Consider the following 18,334-nt stretch of genomic DNA (forward strand, 5'->3'; position numbering starts at 1 on the left):
AGAGCGTCACCCGACGAGGGAATTTTCTTCACCTTGCGCACAATTGATTTGCAACCATTAAGTTCCGGACCATATTTTCCCGGCACCGTATTGTCATGTACCATATATTCGTGAATCATAATGTATGTGATGATAACTTCCAGGTACTGTGAGAGATATATGCCGTACTATAATTCGGAAAGCAAAAATTTTGAAAACTTATGAGAAAAAAAATTTCCTCGCACTTCCCCGAGGTGGAGAGTGTGTAAGTGCGAATGCACGGTTGTTGATTGCGCGATTACGGTGGATATCGTGATCTTGGAGTGGAGAGGAGGCGCCCAACACCCGCAGTCACTGAGCGGAGAGAGGAGGAGGAGAGTAGCGCCCGCCGTTACGGCGAGGGTTACACGAGCGCCCTCACGCGTCGGAATGCGGAGCGCCCGCTACGCGAGCGAGAGCTCTCCCGCCCGAAGTGGAGAGGAGGCGCCCAACACCCGCAGTCACTGAGCGGAGAGAGGAGGAGGAGAGTAGCGCGCGCCCATCTCCCCCCGTTGCTAGGGAAGACGAGGAGGAAGACGAGGAGGGCGCGCACCCGCAGCTGTTGCTATGCGGACGACGGCGGCGGACGATTCAGGCTCGTTTAAGAAGTGCATTCGCACTTAAAAAGTTTCTTTAGCCTTTGCGTTATGGGATTTTAATGTAGGTTTGCATGCACCTACAACCACACCAATCCCTGCGAAAAAGAAATGTATTATTATAAAGTCCGCTGACACCGCGGGCTGCACTTAACCAAGCTTCGCGCACGCAGGGCTTGGGAGGCGTGGAAGGAGCAGGGTACGAGCGCAGGACCTCGGCGTTTCCTCCCGCACGTGCACTCGGACGAGCAGGAGTTCTTCGTCGGATTCTGCCTCCGCCACTGCGGAGTCGCGACCGCCCGTCGCGACAACGCCAGGGGTTCGGCTGAAGCTGTCGTGTCGCGTCCCGCCCGCTGCAATATGCCGCTCAAGCTCTCCCACGAGTTCGCCCGAGCCTTCAAGTGTGCGGCCAGCGATCCCATGACGGCGCGCAGACAACAGTGCGTCTGAGTCGAAACTTTTTCTGCGAAAACAGTGCGCAGGAGTCGGAGCTTTTTCTATGACATTTTTTTATAATGTGTCGTGCTAATTTCCTCCCTCTTATTCTCGTCTTCCGTTGCTCGCGCATTGCCACGCTGCTGCGTGAAATCCTTGCTTTAGTGCCGCGGGTGATTCTACAAACCGATCGTCGCAATAGAAGTACTGAACCGCCTACTGTTTGTTGAATATTATTGTGTATCGTTGAGATAAAACTTGAACGCAGAAACGTCTTCTGAACCTCTCTCAGCTGACTGCGTCCCGCAAGCAACAAAGTAATGCATTTAGTGAATCAAGTAGCTTTATTTGCATGCGATGAACCCCTAGCCCGGAGCTCCCAGGATGGGCGACTTCAGGGCTGCCACTGCGCGTGAAACCAGTCCTCGCGGTACTTCTGCACTCGAATTGCCCATCCTCCTTTTCCGTGAAGCGGAGGAAAAACGCTGCATGGTGCAGGCTCTCCTGCTGCCGTTGGCGGTCACTGTACTCAAACATGCTTCGGCTTGCCACTTTCAAGAGCGAAGTCTTTGAAACTGGTGCGAGCAAAATTCTTGCTGCTTCCGATTGTATTTTTTTTTTCGGCGTGGCTTCTCTGGTATTCGACTACACGGACGGGACACTGGAAGATGCGTGCCTATATACGATTGACATAAGCCAGATAGAACATCCCAGTAATCGATGTGTGGCTGTCGGTCGTCTAGAGTAGCTTTTTGAAGTTTCCTGCTGGAATGAAGCCCAGGGGTTTATCCAGCATTTAGGTTTTTTTTTTAAAGTGCGAATGCACTTTATAAGCGACCCCAAACCATCCACCGCCGGCGGCGGCGGCGGCGTCCGCAGTGCTCCTCTATATTTAAAAAAGAAACAGCATCCGGCGCCAGGTTTCGATCCGAGGATTTTGCGGCCGCAGCGCGACGCTCTACCGACCAAGCCACGGACGCGACGCTGATATCAGTGTCAGTGACGCGCCTTATATCTTTAACGCATTCAAACTACGTCGTCAGCGGCGTGCGTTGGCGACTCAGCGGCGTTATAGCGGCTTGATAACTGCGTGGTGTACACGTGATACTACAAACCCGATGGAAGAGATGGAAGAGAAGGCGGCGAGGCGGTGGGCTGCGGGGGCCGAGCGCAAGCGCCGCAAGCGGGCCGACAACCGTGCATTCGCACTTTCACATTCTCCCCCTCGGGGAAATGCGGGGGAATTTTTTTCGTTGGGGGAGGTGTCGAAATCTTCCAAGGAAGGTGTTAGGGGCCTGTTGGGGGTGTGTATAAATCCCTGTGCGGGGTGACAGTGGTTGTGAAATCTTTTGGGGGGATGTCCAAATCCTTCTGAGGGGGAGATGTATTAGGGGGTGTTCGAAGGGAGTTAGGGGTGTGTGTATAAACGCTTGTAAGATCTATGTCGGGGGGGGGGGGGGGCAATAAAATCGGCTTTTCTTGGCTGCTAGGATGGGTTGTCGAGAATGAGGCGCAACCTGCGTGAGTGGTTTCGGGATGTCTCCACGTTATATTAAAAAAAATACTGGTTGGTTCCTTTATTGTACGAATCCGCAAAAAACGAAAGTGAAATGTGCAACGAAATGTGCAGCGAAAAGAGCATGATTGTCTTGTGGGTGTGCTTAGCGAGCGACGTCCAGCTAGCGGGTCCAGCTAGCGCGTCGCTTCAGCGTAGGTGTGACCACTTCGGTCCTGCTCCGTGGCGTGTACGGCAGACGGTTGCGTTGCGACGAGCTCTGTTTGGGGAACACGAGAGGTAAAGTTCGTAGCTTGAACCTTGAACGCGCGAACGCGTTCCGCTTCCCGCTGGCGTTTCTCTTCGCACCATTAGTATGAAACTCTATGCTTCGCACCAAATCAGTCACGTTCGCTTCGTTCGCCGGTCGGCGTCGCTACGAAGCCGCTTACGCCGACTGTCGGCGCTCGTTAGCGTCATGATGCAGTACTTCGCTTCAACTCTCCTAGACGGCCGCACCATCCGCGTCCACAAAACTTTTTATGGCGTTCCTCCTGTGTTTGTTGTCCTGGCGTCATTTTACGTGACGGATATGACGTCAGTGAAATGATGGTATATCTCGGCATAAAACACTTTCGTGTTAAAATCGCTGACCTTTCGCACTCGGTATGCGAAGTGGGCACCGAGAGCTGAATATGTTTACGCAATGTCCGTTGTATTCGGGACCAAAATAGTGAGAAATAGTGAACTGCTTTCGTAAATTGCAATTCTGCGTAATTTGAGAAGGGCATCCCAGCGAAGTTGACGTCATGAAATAAACTCGCTGCTTGTAACGAATTGGGACTAGCGCCAGTTGCACGTTTCCTCTGCGCAAGCACTAGCCTACAGAGCTCAAACTGAGCTCGCGGAATGAACAGCGCCATTTCTGCATTTTCCCCCGAACCTCTTTCAAAGACGGTTCTTTGTTGCGCTGCTTGGAAGTGAAAATTTTGGTCTGTCTGCATGTCTGTAACTCGATTCAGCCACCCGGCCCGAGTGAAACTGAAGCTGCAAAATAGGTTTATATACCCACAGCCAAATCTAAACGTCCAAGTCCGGTCACAATGTTCATACTTGTCAACATTTTTGGACAAAAAACAGAACATTACGCAAATATGAGGCGGAAAATCAATACATAAGTGATATTTGCAGTGTTCCTTTATAACACTGGAAAGGATATCTGAATAAAAACAAATTTATGGTTGCTTCATTTTTGCGATAGCAAATGAAATGCTGCATCCACTGCGTAAAAAATTCACTCCGTCGTCTGCTGTCGCCCGCGCTACTATAGCTTGTAGCGGCATCTTACGATATAAACTGGAAAAAGTTACGAAAGGTTCCACTAGAATGGTTGGACATTGCGCTTGAAACGCACGTGGAGTAGGGCAACGTGGTTCCACAAACGTAGTAGGGCGCCTCAATTCACGCGCGTCTCCGCCGTACGGCAGCGCTGGCATCGAGGCACCCGGCCTGGAGCAGGGGAACGCGGAAAATTTAAATTCACTTGAGCAAACCTCTAGCGTGTTTACCTTGGGAATGAATGAATGGAAGCTTTATTACTATATATCTTTTGCCGGTATGGGTCCCGTCTGTTCAGGGAATCTCTACGTTGCCTGTCGTGCCTTCCTAGGCGGCGTCATGTGGACTAGGTTGAGTCTTTGTCGGGGGCTTGTTGACGTCCCTTGCAGTGGCGTTCCAGAGGAGCCCGACGGGAGAGGAACAGCATGAGGGGTGAGCGGGAAAGCGAAGGGAGGCATTTACGGGGCAAATGCTTCCCGCGCCCTCCTCCTAACGAACGAGCCCACTGGGGAGGTCAGTTCCATACGGTTGAAGTAAACACGCGTGGCGTGACGGAGGGTTTCTTTTCCCACAGGCAGTTCTTCTATGGTAGATACTGGAAGAATTGTTAGTGGCCGTGGGAGGTCCCTGTGACAGGCGCGATCCGCCGCTGTGGGACAGGAAGCATGTCCCGGTGAATTCACGAAACGCGAACAGCGCATAGATAAGTTTCCATAATCTTGTGAATCTGTGCGGCCAGGCTTGTACAACGTGCAACGCGACGCAAATCCCGAATCACTGCCGTTGAGTCAGCCTAAACTTCCAGCTTGTCCCCAGTAGTCAAAGTGGATGCAAGCGCCTGCAGGCCATTCCTAATGGCAGCAAGTTCTACAAGCAGGATTCGGAGTGCACTGAGTGACTTGTACGCGCAGCTTTGAGTTAGGGCAGGGTAGGAGGTACACGTCAAGGCCGTGGTGGCGAAGCAGTCGTATGCTCCGGCGTCTGAGAGGAATGCTCTCTGAGAGGATTTGATTGATTGATGGTTGGAGGTTTATGTCACAAGGCCAACTGGGCAAAGAGCGCCAAAACAGTGGTTATGTATGACGGGTGATGTAAACACAAGAACCGCTCAACAAGAATGAAAGTAAAATCAGTAAAAGACAATGAGGGTGGGTGATGTTCAAGGCCAGGTTGTGATTATGCGTGACATGAGATTAGGTCAAAAAATTGTATCTTCACTAGGCGTAACAAGACACGGACGAAGGACTGAGGTAAACACAAACTGGGCGCCACGAAGGACTGAGGTAAACACTTTTGCAAGGTAAGAGTTTTCTCTGGGCGAATTTAAACCAACTCGCCCAGTTTTCTGTTTTGATACTAAAAATTTCACCTCTACTAAATATTTAAGAAGATGCTTGACAGTGAACATGGGATCGTCAGACAGGAAATACGTTGGCTTCAATGGGATCTGTGGTCTGTAAAGTTGTGTGAAGTGCTTTGCATTGAATGAGTATGAACTACGGATAGGGCCTCTCCACACCTGCTACACAGAGGTCTTGAAGACGCCGTGAGTAGATACGAGTGGGTACATGTGTGTGCCCTATCCGTAGCCTAGCAAGGACAACTTCTGGGTATCTGTTGCGTGTGTCAGTGGTGTATGGTTCTGAGTGTGGTTTTATTACGTGGAACTTGTTATCTGTCTGTTCACTCCAGGGTTTGCCATGTTTTTCGAAGCTTTTCACTTCAACTCGCTACACTAGGTTAAAGTGTAGTACCAGGAGTGTGGCAGATGGTGTTCGCACTTGGTTTACTCGATTTTAGATGCGGAGCAGCTTATGGTCGCGCCTATTCCCTCCACCGTTGTGCGTCCGCCGTTGTGCGGCGTCCACACCCCCACTGCGCATGCGCATCCTCCTCCCCCCTCCTCTCCTCTCCTTGTCTCATCTCCTTTCCGATAATGATGATTACTATTGGTTCCCCTTTGTAGGGGGTGATGGCATGTCATCTTACCAAAAATTACTAATATACCCATGTTTTACACTTGCTTTAATACTAGCGCTGATTAGGGCAGGCACAAAAATCTTATTAGGCACAAAATACTTTTTTTTTCCTGTTACAGGTGGTAACTGTCCTAGGCAATATTCCCCGCTCTGCTTTTCGTCCACCAGCATTCTAATCTTCTTTTCCTCCCCTCGACAGCCTTGAAGTAAAATTCCTATGGGATACCCTTAAATCCTAGGGCTTCTGGAAGCCGAATATTCCCTTAATGTAAATTTAGATGGATATCCTCACATTCTAACACTATGTGCCGCATAGTTTGTTTCTTTTCCGCAGACCACGCATACCCCATCATTTTCTGAATACGTCCCCACAAAACTCTTAGTTCGCACGCAACCTGCTCTAGCCTCAAAAAGCAAAGCACTGCCCTGGGAATTATCGTAGAAATTTTCCTTTCTGATGTTTAATTTCCAGCCCTGTACATCTCTAACGACGTTTTAGCTTCCATTTTTTCCCTCCATTTATTCGTTTCAATCTGCCTTGCCTGGTTTTTGGTTACCTTGGCTGTTTTGGATTCTCCACTGTTCTTTCCGTATTTCACCGTTAGCCTTCTAGCCTTTCTTAATCACTGCGTGTCCACGCTTTTCAAGTAAAGGTACCTAAAAACCTTCACTGTCCACCTTCGTTGATCCATTGCTCCCAACCTCATCTCAAAGCATATTTTACTCTGTGCGTCTCTCTCTTTCCTCCTCTCCTTTCCGACGCTCCTCTCCTCTCCGGCATTCCTCCTCTCCTCTCCGAAGCTACTTTCCTCTCCGGGATTGTGCAACGAATGGCAACACCTGTGGCTCCGCGCGCGATAATGCGAAGCAGCTTAGGGTTGGAGGCGCGACGGTAGCCGCTGCATACTCCGCTGGGGGCGCCACTGTAGCTCCGCGGTATAAATGACGCGCGCGCGGGCGCTCCGCTCCCCTCATTCTCTTCCCGCAACGCCGCGATCGAACTGAAAACTATTGGGAACTTGAGTCGACCCCATGGCTGCTTCGCATAGTACTCAGGGAAGATGGTGAAGATGAAATTTTTTCCGCCTTTCGACCTGGTGGGACTGACCGTGCAGTTTGTATCGCGACATGTTGAGCTGTCGGAACAGAAGCTGGATGCACGCTTTTACTCAAACCGCATTTATGCGCAGGAAGGAAAACAGCAGAAGGGACATCTTCCCAATTTTGTACTACGGCTGTTCACACTGCAGAGGCCCTCAATTGGATGTGCGGGAGCTGGAGATTTCAGTGGTGCGTGGTAGCCCGCGTCAGTGAAGACTGCGTCACCGTCTTGGCCGATGACTTGCCCGTCAATGACACGCAATGCCCGTTTGGTTTCACTTTTCTCATACCTGACTTTTCAACCTAGAATTCTCCAGTGTGGCCCGTACACGCGAATTTCGCTGAAAAATGGCATTCGCGGTTGATTTAAATTTTACACGGATGTTGAATAACTGAGCAATATTGTGCGTGTGAAGCTATAATTAGTTGAAAATAAAACTTTGAGACCATTTTTTTTCGCGAAACGCAATCTTTTTATTGCACAAGTAAAAAAAGTTTCGTTTCACCGCTATGGTAACCAATGAGCGCAAGGCCACATGCGCATAGGCCGAGGGCTCAGAGGTTTGAATGCGGTGCAGGCACAAAAAATAAACTCTGTCAGGTGCACAGTTATCGACGAAACTGTCACAACTCGCGTCCTGTACTGCTCAGTCTTAGTTCTGCGTCTTGTACGTAACGTAGGCAAGTTACCCGCTTCAACAACAATATTAAAAGTAATAATCTTAGTTTCCAAAACGCCCGTCTATAATAGCTACAAATAAAAACATAAAATTTTAAGCGTCCGTGTCTTCTGAAACAGATTAAAACCGTAAATCAACGTGAAAGAACCATTCGCAAGAAAACACTTCAGAACGACCTGTGTAGAAGGCAGGACGCTCGAACTGAGCATAAAAATAGCCTCTAAAACTGCTCACCATTAAAAGCATAGCGTTAACTTTGACGAATATAAAAAAGCTATATGGTTTGTAATGGGCACGCAATGCACACATGAACACAACAAGCACGCGACAAAAAAAATATACGAGCGGGGGAAGGGGGGGGGGGGGGGCGGGGGTGGCGGGCTTTAGGCGACATTCAAAGGCAGCCTGAGGATTTTCACCGAACATGATAACGAACGCGAAAATATTTGCAAGCACGAAAGAATCTCACAACATTATGCTCAACATCCGTCGATGCGATGTCCACTGTGCTTTAAGTGCACGTAGAATTCAAGATATCAGGAAAGAACAACGTTAAATCTTTTTTTCGAGCTAGAACAGTTCCGACGTAACTTGACTAGACACTGGGACATGACGTGTGTCCGGTGGCACGCGTCGAAATTTGGCCTTGAAATTTATGCCTAAGTTTTTGGCGTAGAATTGCGAAGTGCAGAAATGGTGAACAAGATATCCGCGAGCTGTTTTATCCTTGGACTTTTAAGTAGAACCTTCTGATTTGCAAGCTCAGCAGCCAGGGCTCCAGTGTTGCCTTTTTCAAAAATGCTAAAAATACTGCTTCCTCTACGGTACCACGGGTACAAACACAAAGGGGGCCATAAAAGTTGCGGGTGCCTTGCCGCTTCGGGCCTGTCCTAGCTCATAGCAAACACGGGGCTACAACAATACGCTACATAATTGACGGCAGGTTAAAAATACCCTGGAAGTTTCGCCCACAGTTCCACCGCACCAACATGATGCGCCCGGTCCGTGCGGACAGCGTGTTCGAGGGCCAACCTCGTGTATCACAGCCTAGTTTTCACATCATCGCCAGAGTCGGCGACCACATCGTCAAGTTCCACAGTGTTCTTTGTCGGCAGCGCTGGCTTGGATTGGAACAAGCCATTTTCGGCTTCCCGCTCCGAGCCGGGCACAGGAACCGGCTTTTCGTCGAGCTGCGCCTCCTTGGAGAAGCACTTGAGGATCCTGCGCGCAATGTAGATCACGTACAGCGGCACCCCCTGCAGGATGGTCTGGCAGACGACGGGCACGATGACCAGGTCGGCGTCCGGTAGCGGAAGCGACGTGTATAGGATGACCACGGCGATGCCACTGTTCTGGAAGGCGATCTCGATGGCCACGGCGATGATCTGCTCCCGCTTGAGGCGGCCCACGAACGCGGCCAGGGCGCCGAAGATGTAGGCGCTCCAGGAAACGAGCGCCCCGCAAAGCAGAGCTTGCCACGTCATCAGCAGGAAGATGTACCTGCAAGGACAAAGGACGGGCTCACACGGAGCAGTGGCAGCTAGCTGCGCAGCGACGCATCTTTCGGGAAAAAATTGCCGCGTATCTGCTGACATCGCTGCAAATGTAGCCGAAAGATGAGTGTTCTGCCGCCCCGGCTAGAGCCACTAAATAAGCTACGCTAAAGAGTAACGACAGTATAGTGCTTAGAAACGTATAGTGCCTTGAACATATATACACTATAACGACAGTGATGCATGGCGGCAGCCATTTTGGTGCCCGACGCCAGGGTGGCCAGCTTTATGCGCCCTATTGCAGCTGACATTGACGGGCGGAATTGGTCCGGGTGCCGCTTGGCAACCGTGACAACTGTGTTTACTTTTCGCTTTAGAAACGGCGCGCCGGTGCGATGGGGTAAGGTTCGGTTACGCTAGCGTAGCTTATTTTGTGGCTCTAGGTTACGCTAAAGTCACTAATTGAGCTACTCTTTTTAAGTGGGTGTAGGTTACGCTAGGCCACTGTCGTTCTTTCCCAGTGGGAAGCGATGCAGGCGTTTTCCACCTTCCCGCCGGTTGAAACAGCCCAGTACAGAGCAGCACGGCAGCGCCAGATTTCCCTCTAGTATTTATTAGTATGAAACTATATGCATGGGATCAAGAAGCCAAGACGGCGACATAACTTTGGCCGGTGCTAGCCATGCACCGGCCAAAGCTAGCCTGTGCTAGCCTGTTCTTCAGTAACGAATATCGTCGGACGGCACCCTAGACACTGGGTGCGTTCGAATTTCCCTTGTCTTCGCGGGCAGTCTGCCATGTTAAGCACTGTTCCAAATCGAACGAAGCAGTCAACGAAGACTGCTTTGAGGAGAAGTCAGCAACGACGCAGGCTACCTTCCTGTGTAAACTGATAAGTGCCGCCAGCGCCACCTTTTTTGCGTATTAATATTTAGTATAATTTACTAGTGGTGAAGATGACTTTTTCAATTTTTTTAAATTACGTAATGTTTGTAACAATAACGGCAATATTATTTACGAAACTTGAGGCTTGCGTTTCTCAACATGTCTGCTAGGAGGCTGGGGTCTGCATTGTTGTTGCATTTGGGTCCGCGGCGCCGTTACAATTTTATTCCTTTAGACGTCTAGTTAGACTGCTTCGTAAGCTGTCTACCAAGCTTTCCGCGAATTGGAACGCAGCCACTGCGTTCAATTTTCCTTCGTTCTGCTGCTCGTGCCATCTACTTTAACCTTTTGTTACTGTGGAACTTGCAATACTGCTACGAGGTCCAGGTTGGCAATTGTGCGGCGAGCAAGAGACGTTAAGCTACGGCATGCAATAATCCGGGCTTATCACTAGCATTCACCAAATGGCTCATGGTCGGCTCATGGGCAGAGTGATGGCAAAAGATGATGATGATGATGGTTGGATAATTATGGCGCAAGGCCAACTAGGGCAAAAAGCGCCAAAAGAGTGGTTGGTATGAAGGATGTAAACGTAAACTAAAATCGTTCAAGAAAAACACAAGTAAAATCAGTAAAAGACAATGAGAATGGCTGGTGTAAAAGGCCAGGTTGTGATGGTGCGTGGCATGAAATAAGATTTAAAGAACTACGCGTGATAGGAAATGAGGTGTAAAAATTTGATGTCACTAAGAAACTTAAAGGTGCGTTGCAGAGGAATCATGGGATCATCCTCTAAAATTAATGCTGGGTGTAGTGGGATATGTCGTCTGTAGAGTTCGGCGAAGTGTTTATGTCGTGTTGTGTGAAGTGCTTTGCATTGAAGTAGCACATGGATCACGGATAGGCCGTATCTACACCTGCTACACAGGGATCTTGGAGATCCCGTGAGCAGGCAGGAGTGTGTCGCATGCGTGTGGCCTTACGTAAGCGAGCCAGGGTAGCTTCATTGTGTCTTGTGTGTGTCAGTGGTGTATTCTCCCAAGAGTGGTTTTATAACGTGTAGTTTGTTGTCTGTCTGTTCATTCCAGTGTGCTTGCCATGCTTTGCGAAGGTGTTGTCTGATGCGTGAATTAAGGTGTAAGGTAAGGTATTGTTATGTCAGCTGTAGTTGTAAGTGCAGCAGCAGTGGCCATTTGATCTGCTGTCTCGTTTCCGGCGGATGGCAAACGAAGAAAGGGGACCCAAGTCGTGCAGTAATTCACCTGTTGACCGTGACGCTCAGTACGAGGATGGTGACGAGCACGATGAGCGTGATGGGCTTGATGTATTTGGCCAGCTTGAGCGCCCACTTGGGCTTGAAGCGCTTTATGAGCATGCCGACAGCCAGGGGCACCGCGAGTCCCACCAGGCTGCTGACGATGTTGCCGAATGGGATGCTCAACGCGCCCGTCTCGGGCGACATGTGGCGGCCCAGGAGGAACACCCACAGAGGCATCATGCCTGCAACAAGGAGAGGGGGGGAACACTGTAAGCAAAAGCTGTTACGGGAACCGTAATGAAGAATGATTAGAGAACAGAGCAAGGCGGAGGGCATTCTAGTTCCAATTAAGCGAAGGAAGTGGGCATGGGCTGGTCACGTAACGCGAACGAGGGACAACATGCGGCCGTACGTTTGACAGACTGGCTGCCAATGGACCGCAAACGCAATGGGCGAGAATGGCGAAGAATTCGTTGGCGAAATGAGCTACGTAAATTTGGGGGAAAAACAGACTCAGCTAGCACTCGAGAGGTGTGGCTGGAAATCTTTGAGAGAGGCTTTAGTCCTGCAGTGGACACAAACAGGCTTATGATGAGTGTGAATGAATGAATGTCATAAATAAATAGTGGGGCAAGCAGTATCTCATAAATAGCGGGTCCTGTAGTACGTAATAAATAAATAAATAAATAAATAAATAAATAAATAAATAAATAAATAAATAAATAAATAAATAAATAAATAAATAAATAAATAAATAAATAAATAAATAAATAAATAAATAAATAAATAAATAAATAAATAAATAAATAAATAAATAAATAAATAAATAAATAAATAAATAAATAAATAAATAAATAAATAAATAAATAAATAAATAAATAAATATTAATGGAATGGAATGGATGACTTTATTACAGGAGGAGGCCAATAGGCCCTGGTGTGGGGCACGGGGAAAAGGGGGAGGGGAAGATTGTTCGTATAAAGTCTGCACTGCACTGTGAGCGTTCACTTAGCACGATATGCACAGGTGAAGTTGTGACGAGGGCACTCTACTACGACCATGATTGGGGTATCCAAAAGGAGCCGTTCAGGAGCCACAAGGGGTGTGTTTAAAATCTTTTCCGTCTGAAGGGAGGTGGTTATCCAATCGGGTCAAAGGAAAGCGTGTCAATCGAGAGGAGCCACCTGTCACTTTCTAGAACGCACCAATAAAGCGGTACGTGGTCAAAGTAGTAAGCTTAAGCTCTCACTGCGCAGTCATGGTGCTGAACCATTATGGAGTACGTCGAATGGCTGCGACGCATTGATTTACACTACGCGTGAATGTGCGAATATATAGGTTTCTTTTAGCACCAAATTATCCCTCCACGTCTCGCGGAGACAAAATTCTCGCCACAAAAGGAACGAGATCGAGTACGTGAAACGAAGTCTCCGAATCAGACGCCGCGAACAGGCATAATCTTACCTATACTAGCGATGGTGCTGATGAAAGTCATTGTGACGCTGAGGGTGACGTCACCGTTGAATATCAGCGTCCACAGGTTACTTGAATTTCCACCGGGAGAGCAGCCCAGCAAGAAGATGCCGAACCGCATCAGAGCACTGTCCATGAGCAGCAGTCCCATGCCGTAGGAAACCTGCAGAGGGCCGAAACATAGCACGCCGTCGATAATCATTCGAAAATGCTCGGACAAAGTTTGGGCAGGCATCATGCATCGTCCAAAATCACATGGGGTTCGTCAAGGGAGGGAGGGAGAAATAGATAATTTTTATTTCTTGTTCCATCGAAGAATTAGCGGCGTGAATGGCCCGCTCCAGCTACAAATGGCACAGGATAATCACGAGCACGGCACTGTTTTGAGTCAGTGTTCATCACGGCGAACGCCGTCGTGATTCGTGGCAGCGCACTTTGTGGCCTCTGTACACTAACGTGACCGCCATCATGACCACGGTTTTCACAATAGTTAGAAGTACTACGCAACGCCACTGCTTGAAGCTTTCGCCAGAAGGTAAAATTCAGGCGAAAATGTCGTGCAACAGCTGCACTCAGGTTACCCGCAAGGTTACAAGGCCTCCGCATTATTTGGAGATTTCAAAATGCCCCGCCATGTTTACAATATGACATATTAGTAGCGTACAGTTTCTATATCTTAACTGGAGGGGAATCTTTCTGTAGTGTCTGCTCTAGCCTACGAAAGTGTGACGCCGAAGGAATTATGGATTGTGTGTAGTTGAGAGAGAGAGAGAGAGAGAGAGAGAGAGAGAGAGAGAGAGAGAGAGAGAGAAGAGAGAGAGAGAGAGAGAGAGAGAGAGAGAGAGAGAGAGAGAGAGAGAGATAATTTGATTGTAGGGTTTAACGCACCGACGCAACGCAGGCGATGAGGCGTGCCGTAGCGGAGTGCTCCGGATTATTTTTGACCACCTGGGTAGCTTTAACGTGCACCGAAATCTCGTACACACGGGCGTTTTTACTTTTTGCCTCCATCAAGAGAGAGAGAGAGAGAGAGAGAGAGAGAGAGAGAGAGAGAGAGAGAGAGAGAGAGAGAGAGATCTTTAATGAACAGGCGAATATATGAAAAGAACTCACGTACACATGACTGTTCAAACACAGAGACGCACACGAAAGGCGCGCACACTCAGGCGAAGGAATTGTCCTTTGTCCGAGAGTTCAGAGCTCACTGTCAAGTCTGCAGTGTTCCGGAGGAACGTTATAAGAGCGCCTTTGTTGTGCGACATGCCATTCCTCTTGTAAGCCACGGCCCAAGATGATGCTTCGGTGAGGTCTGCAGCCATGGGCAGGCCCAGATAAAGGTTATTGGTGGTACGCTCAAGTTCGTAGCGAGCTCATGCGCAGAGAATGTGCTTCAGGTCCCCGCGAACCACACAGGTCGGGCATAGATGTGAAGAAACCTGGCGAATGTTTAAAAATGAAATGTTTAGTGCAAGCCACACTGAGCCTGATCCCATGCAGGACCGCTTCATCTCGCTTGCACCGACCGCTTGGCATCCGAAATGGGTACTCCGGGTCTTGTGTGCAACGGCACGTAGGGATTATTGGGATCAGTCCACAGCAAACGCTGAGAGATCTTCACCGCAGAGGAAACCAGAGCCGTTCCGTCGCATCTTGGGAAAGGCACTGAAGTAATAATTGAGCTGAAATGCGCAGATTCAGCAGCTCTGTCGGCTTCGTCATTGCCACCCACACCGCAGTGAGGTGGACGCCACTGCAGAACAATTAGCAACGTGGTGTTTGCTGAATGCCCGCGTGTGCAGGTCATTAATTTCTTGAGCAAGCTGCTCTCCTGGCAGCACCATAAGATGCTGAAGCGCTGCTCCCGTGAAGACTGTCCATGCCTGAATTGGAGGAGTTAAAATGTGTTGCATGCAACGCAGCACTCAGGGCAAAAAGTTCAGTGACCATCGACGAAGTTTTGTGACCAAGTTCCGCGGTAATATTTGTGCGGGTTCAGCATTGGCATGGACGGCTACGCATGTTTTGGCTGTTAATGTGGGGCCGAATGCTTAATCGCTAACTAATCTTGCTCCACTCACAAAAATCCTCCTCCTAGCCGCTTGAGGTTGTAAGCGAATGACTCCTGCCGAAATAAAAAGAAAGCGCATGCATAGAGTTTGCCATGGGCAGCGAAATACAGAAGCCATCACGAATGTACCTAAAAATGATGAATACACATAGGGGAGTTTGGTCTTGCTTTTAATGATAGCATGAAAACAATTATGTAGTCTATCATAATTTTTTGTACGAAAAGAAAAAAATATTTTCACGCTTCGGTCTCCGCATTGCGATATAGTGCTGTACTGCTGCGGACTGCTTCTGCAGACAGGGCGATATCAATAAAACAGCTTACGCAGCGCGGGAGCAGACCGAAAGCGGATCTATAGTTCTGGGGCGGTATTCCCGTGTTTTGTCCCTCTAGTGTCCCTTTCAAAAGTGTCCCTTTTGAGCGAGCCCTGATTGGCTAAAAGCGAACACCCGGATGTGACGCCTTACAAGCACGGCGGAGCTATGAGCCGTGGCTACTCGGAGCAGACGATTTTTCGTAGCCTTATTCTCGGTTCGCTCGCGGAACAATAAACACATAAAATATACTCTGATACGGTTTCACTTCTTTAAAATGCGTTTGCAAGAACAGTTACGGTATTCGAATCAAAGGCCCACTGCTTAACCGGAAGTACGTCACGATGAAAGGGACGCAAAAGGGACGTTTTCAAAGGGGACAGTTACGAGAATACCGCCCCTGTATAGCACCTCTTACTAGCCAACAATTCGTCACACCCTGCCTGAATTGCAACTCCAGTTTCCTCTCGAGGTAAACTTGATAAACTATGGCGGGGCCCCAGCGACGGGCTACCGAAAGCGTCTTGTTATCAGCCCAGACCACGGCACAGAGAGCAAGCAGGGTGACTGCATGCGTTTGAGTGACGGCGCCCCTGGGCCGCCGCTCACAACGCGCTTCGTCATCCGGCGAACGCAGACTTGTCAGTCCTTGTATCACGACGCTGTCGTGCCTGCGCTGCACAGCCGTCGTTTCTCGAACTGTCTCTTTGCCGGGGTGCGCTGTTGCATAGGCCGCTTGGCTTCGTTCTTGGCCCAAAACTTTTTGTTTAATTCTACTCAACGACTGTCTGCGTCAAGCTGCACGCGTATAGCCTGTGCAAGGAACCTGTGTAGCGCTGTGGTTCGTCTATTTCCTTGCTGCGTCCGTGTCGAGTGTGCGCTACTCAAGATGTTCAAGTGCCCGTACCAACAAGACCAGTTGTCGATTCTTCTGCAAGGAAACTACCCCGACGACCGAACGTGAGCGTCTTCTGTTTCTTTTACTTGCGAAAGCAATATTGCGAGGGTTGTCGGAAAACGGCCGAGAGCAGGATCGGCACGTTCACCTTCATAATAAGGGTAGCATCCTGGGCATGTTGGTACTCCATTGCTAAATAAAATAATTGCGAAAAAAAAAATGGGGAGTCACGGACGAAGTGGGGATTGTCACACACAGCGCAAACGTGGGCAGTGTGTGCCCGTCTTCACTTCTTCCGTGTCTCCCCTTTTCTGTGCAATTATTTTATTCACGTTCCTGTTCTCGACACGTGGGAATGGAACCGGCAGGATGCGGGGTTCGGTTGGATATGTACCGGGCCGTGGTGCCACGGGTAGCAAAGATGCCTGTCCTTTGTGCTGCCAGTGTTGTCAGTGTTGCCAGTGGGCCTGCTCGATTTCCCACTACTGGCTGCCCGGGGCTGCCCGCGGGCCGCCAGAGGCGAGAGCCGGTCATTCGTTTTTCTCGGGTAGCCCAAAACGTCACTTCCGGCGGCGCCAGAGCGTGTTCGATTTTTTTTTTGCGTCGGCAACTTCTGGCTCCCCGCAAGCTGCCACAGCCGCCCGGGCGTTCGTGATCTGGCGGCGAGCGGGCACCGATCTGGCAGATAGCAGACGACGCTGCTAGCAGACGACAAAAGGAGAGCGGCACGGCCAGTTTTAAAATAAAATTGCGAATATTTTTCATTATTGCGGATTTGATGGTTTGAAGTTTATTTGATCTGAAAAATCACTTTTGCGCACATTTCAGTTTATTTTTCTCATTGCAACACCCATTTTTTTTTTTAACGAGAGTGAGATGACATATGACTCGCGCCTAAATTGGATCATCGCTACAAAGTGGGCACGCCTTTTTGTCGTAGTGCTTCTTACTTATCTTTCATTCCAAAGATGTCATCAGAGTGGAACCACCTTCCAGCAGCGGCCGTTGAAACTAACAATTTAGAAGAGTTCAAAAATCGGCTGCGCGCGCACTTTGGAGTACAGGCTGCTGATTAGTTGCCTGCTTTGCACTGTTGTCATTGTGTACATCTTTTTAGTTTTTTGTACGGTTGAAGTGCCTGATTGTTGCATTGCTTGTAATCAAAAGTGGTTCCTTTTTTTCTGTCCTTGTATGGTATTGGATAATACCGCTATCTTTTTTCGTTTAATTTATGCCTGTAAAGAAACTTGTTGAACATTGTTCTCTGCTAAAAATGTACGCTCTACCACTCCCCTCTCCAGTGCCCTTGGGCCATGAGGGTACATGAAATAAACAAATAAATAAATAAATAAATAAACAAGTAAATAAATAAATAAATAAATAAATAAATAAATAAATAAATAAATAAATAAATAAAAATTGTCATTTGCGGTTCGTCTTCTGGCACTCATGGAGGGTTTATGGTGCTCGTGGGCGAGGACGGCGTCGCAATTCTAGTTGAAGGAATGTCTGTGTTTATTACTTCATGTAAGCGGTTCTAAGCGAGTACATTGGTTGCCCGCTTGTCATGAATGAAAGTTTTCGTTTATTCCTCCGGCAAGAAAAAAAGCTCTCCCGCAGCACTCAGGCGTCGTGGGCGCTGCCAGGAAAGCCGGCGAACACGTCGATGAACATCATATCCACATTGTAGATCCCCTGGAGTACGTGAAACTTCTTGCGATTGTAGTAACATCCTTCGGACTCAGAGGGTCTAGAAATGCGGCACCCATAAATTGCGCCGATCATGTCCGGCAGTCCTCCGCTTCCTCGACGATCGAGAGTGTAGAACGCCCGCTTGTTTAGCTCCAATATTGCTTGGTCGGTCTAGAATATTTCCCGTCCGCTGATAGAAATAAATCCGATGACTGGGTAGACTGCGGCGTGAACTGATGACTCGCTCACGTCGAATTCGCAATCATGTACATGATCCACTGTGTACCGATCTACGACAGGGCAATCAGAACTGTCTTCTGGGAAGGCATTTCGGGGCGTCATCGCAGGCCTTCGGGGTAAAATTCGGAGTGTTAAAATCCGGCGACGACCAGGGCTGTCACTGTACGCCGCGACCGGCGAAACAGTCTCCTGAACTCGAACTCCAGGTAGGTCGACACAACGTTCTCCACGTAGACTGGTACGCTGTGCCGTTCTTCCCGCTGGACCATCGCGAGGATGACGCAGACACTGAAAACGTCGGCTTCGAAATCGTGCTCTTCATCGTGAAGACGACGGCGGTCCGCAAACAACGCGTCGGTATGGTGGCTAG

General features: G+C 49.1%; 3 protein-coding genes across 4 annotated transcripts in view; 2 read left to right on the forward strand and 1 right to left on the reverse strand.

Moving 5' to 3' along the window:
* Nucleotides 1-1,064, forward strand: part of LOC144161696 (semaphorin-2A-like) — a 36,683-nt gene extending 35,619 nt beyond the window's left edge. Inside the window, exon 7 of the mRNA XM_077692319.1 lies at nucleotides 867-1,064. Within this exon, the coding sequence (XP_077548445.1) occupies nucleotides 867-1,064 (198 nt within the window). The remainder of the gene's footprint in view (nucleotides 1-866) is intronic.
* A 6,347-nt stretch (nucleotides 1,065-7,411) lies between these two features.
* LOC144162875 (ileal sodium/bile acid cotransporter-like) overlaps nucleotides 7,412-18,334 on the reverse strand; it is a 46,309-nt gene continuing 35,386 nt past the window's right edge. Inside the window, exons 3-5 of the mRNA XM_077693589.1 lie at nucleotides 12,744-12,915; nucleotides 11,283-11,520; nucleotides 7,412-9,142 (exon numbers count right to left, since the gene is read on the reverse strand). Of these exons, the coding sequence (XP_077549715.1) occupies nucleotides 8,683-9,142; nucleotides 11,283-11,520; nucleotides 12,744-12,915 (870 nt within the window). The 3' untranslated portion in view covers nucleotides 7,412-8,682. The remainder of the gene's footprint in view (nucleotides 9,143-11,282; nucleotides 11,521-12,743; nucleotides 12,916-18,334) is intronic.
* The window catches only part of LOC144162877 (uncharacterized), a 124,227-nt gene continuing 121,154 nt past the window's right edge, over nucleotides 15,262-18,334 (forward strand). For both annotated transcript variants that reach the window (XM_077693591.1, XM_077693592.1), the window contains exon 1: nucleotides 15,262-16,094. The gene's annotated coding sequence lies outside the window, so the exon portion shown is untranslated. The remainder of the gene's footprint in view (nucleotides 16,095-18,334) is intronic.

Source organism: Haemaphysalis longicornis, unplaced genomic scaffold (assembly GCF_048455015.1).
Source record: "Haemaphysalis longicornis isolate Haplotype H1 unplaced genomic scaffold, Haemaphysalis longicornis Haplotype H1 scaffold_12, whole genome shotgun sequence".
Classification (NCBI taxonomy): Eukaryota; Metazoa; Arthropoda; class Arachnida; order Ixodida; family Ixodidae; genus Haemaphysalis; species Haemaphysalis longicornis.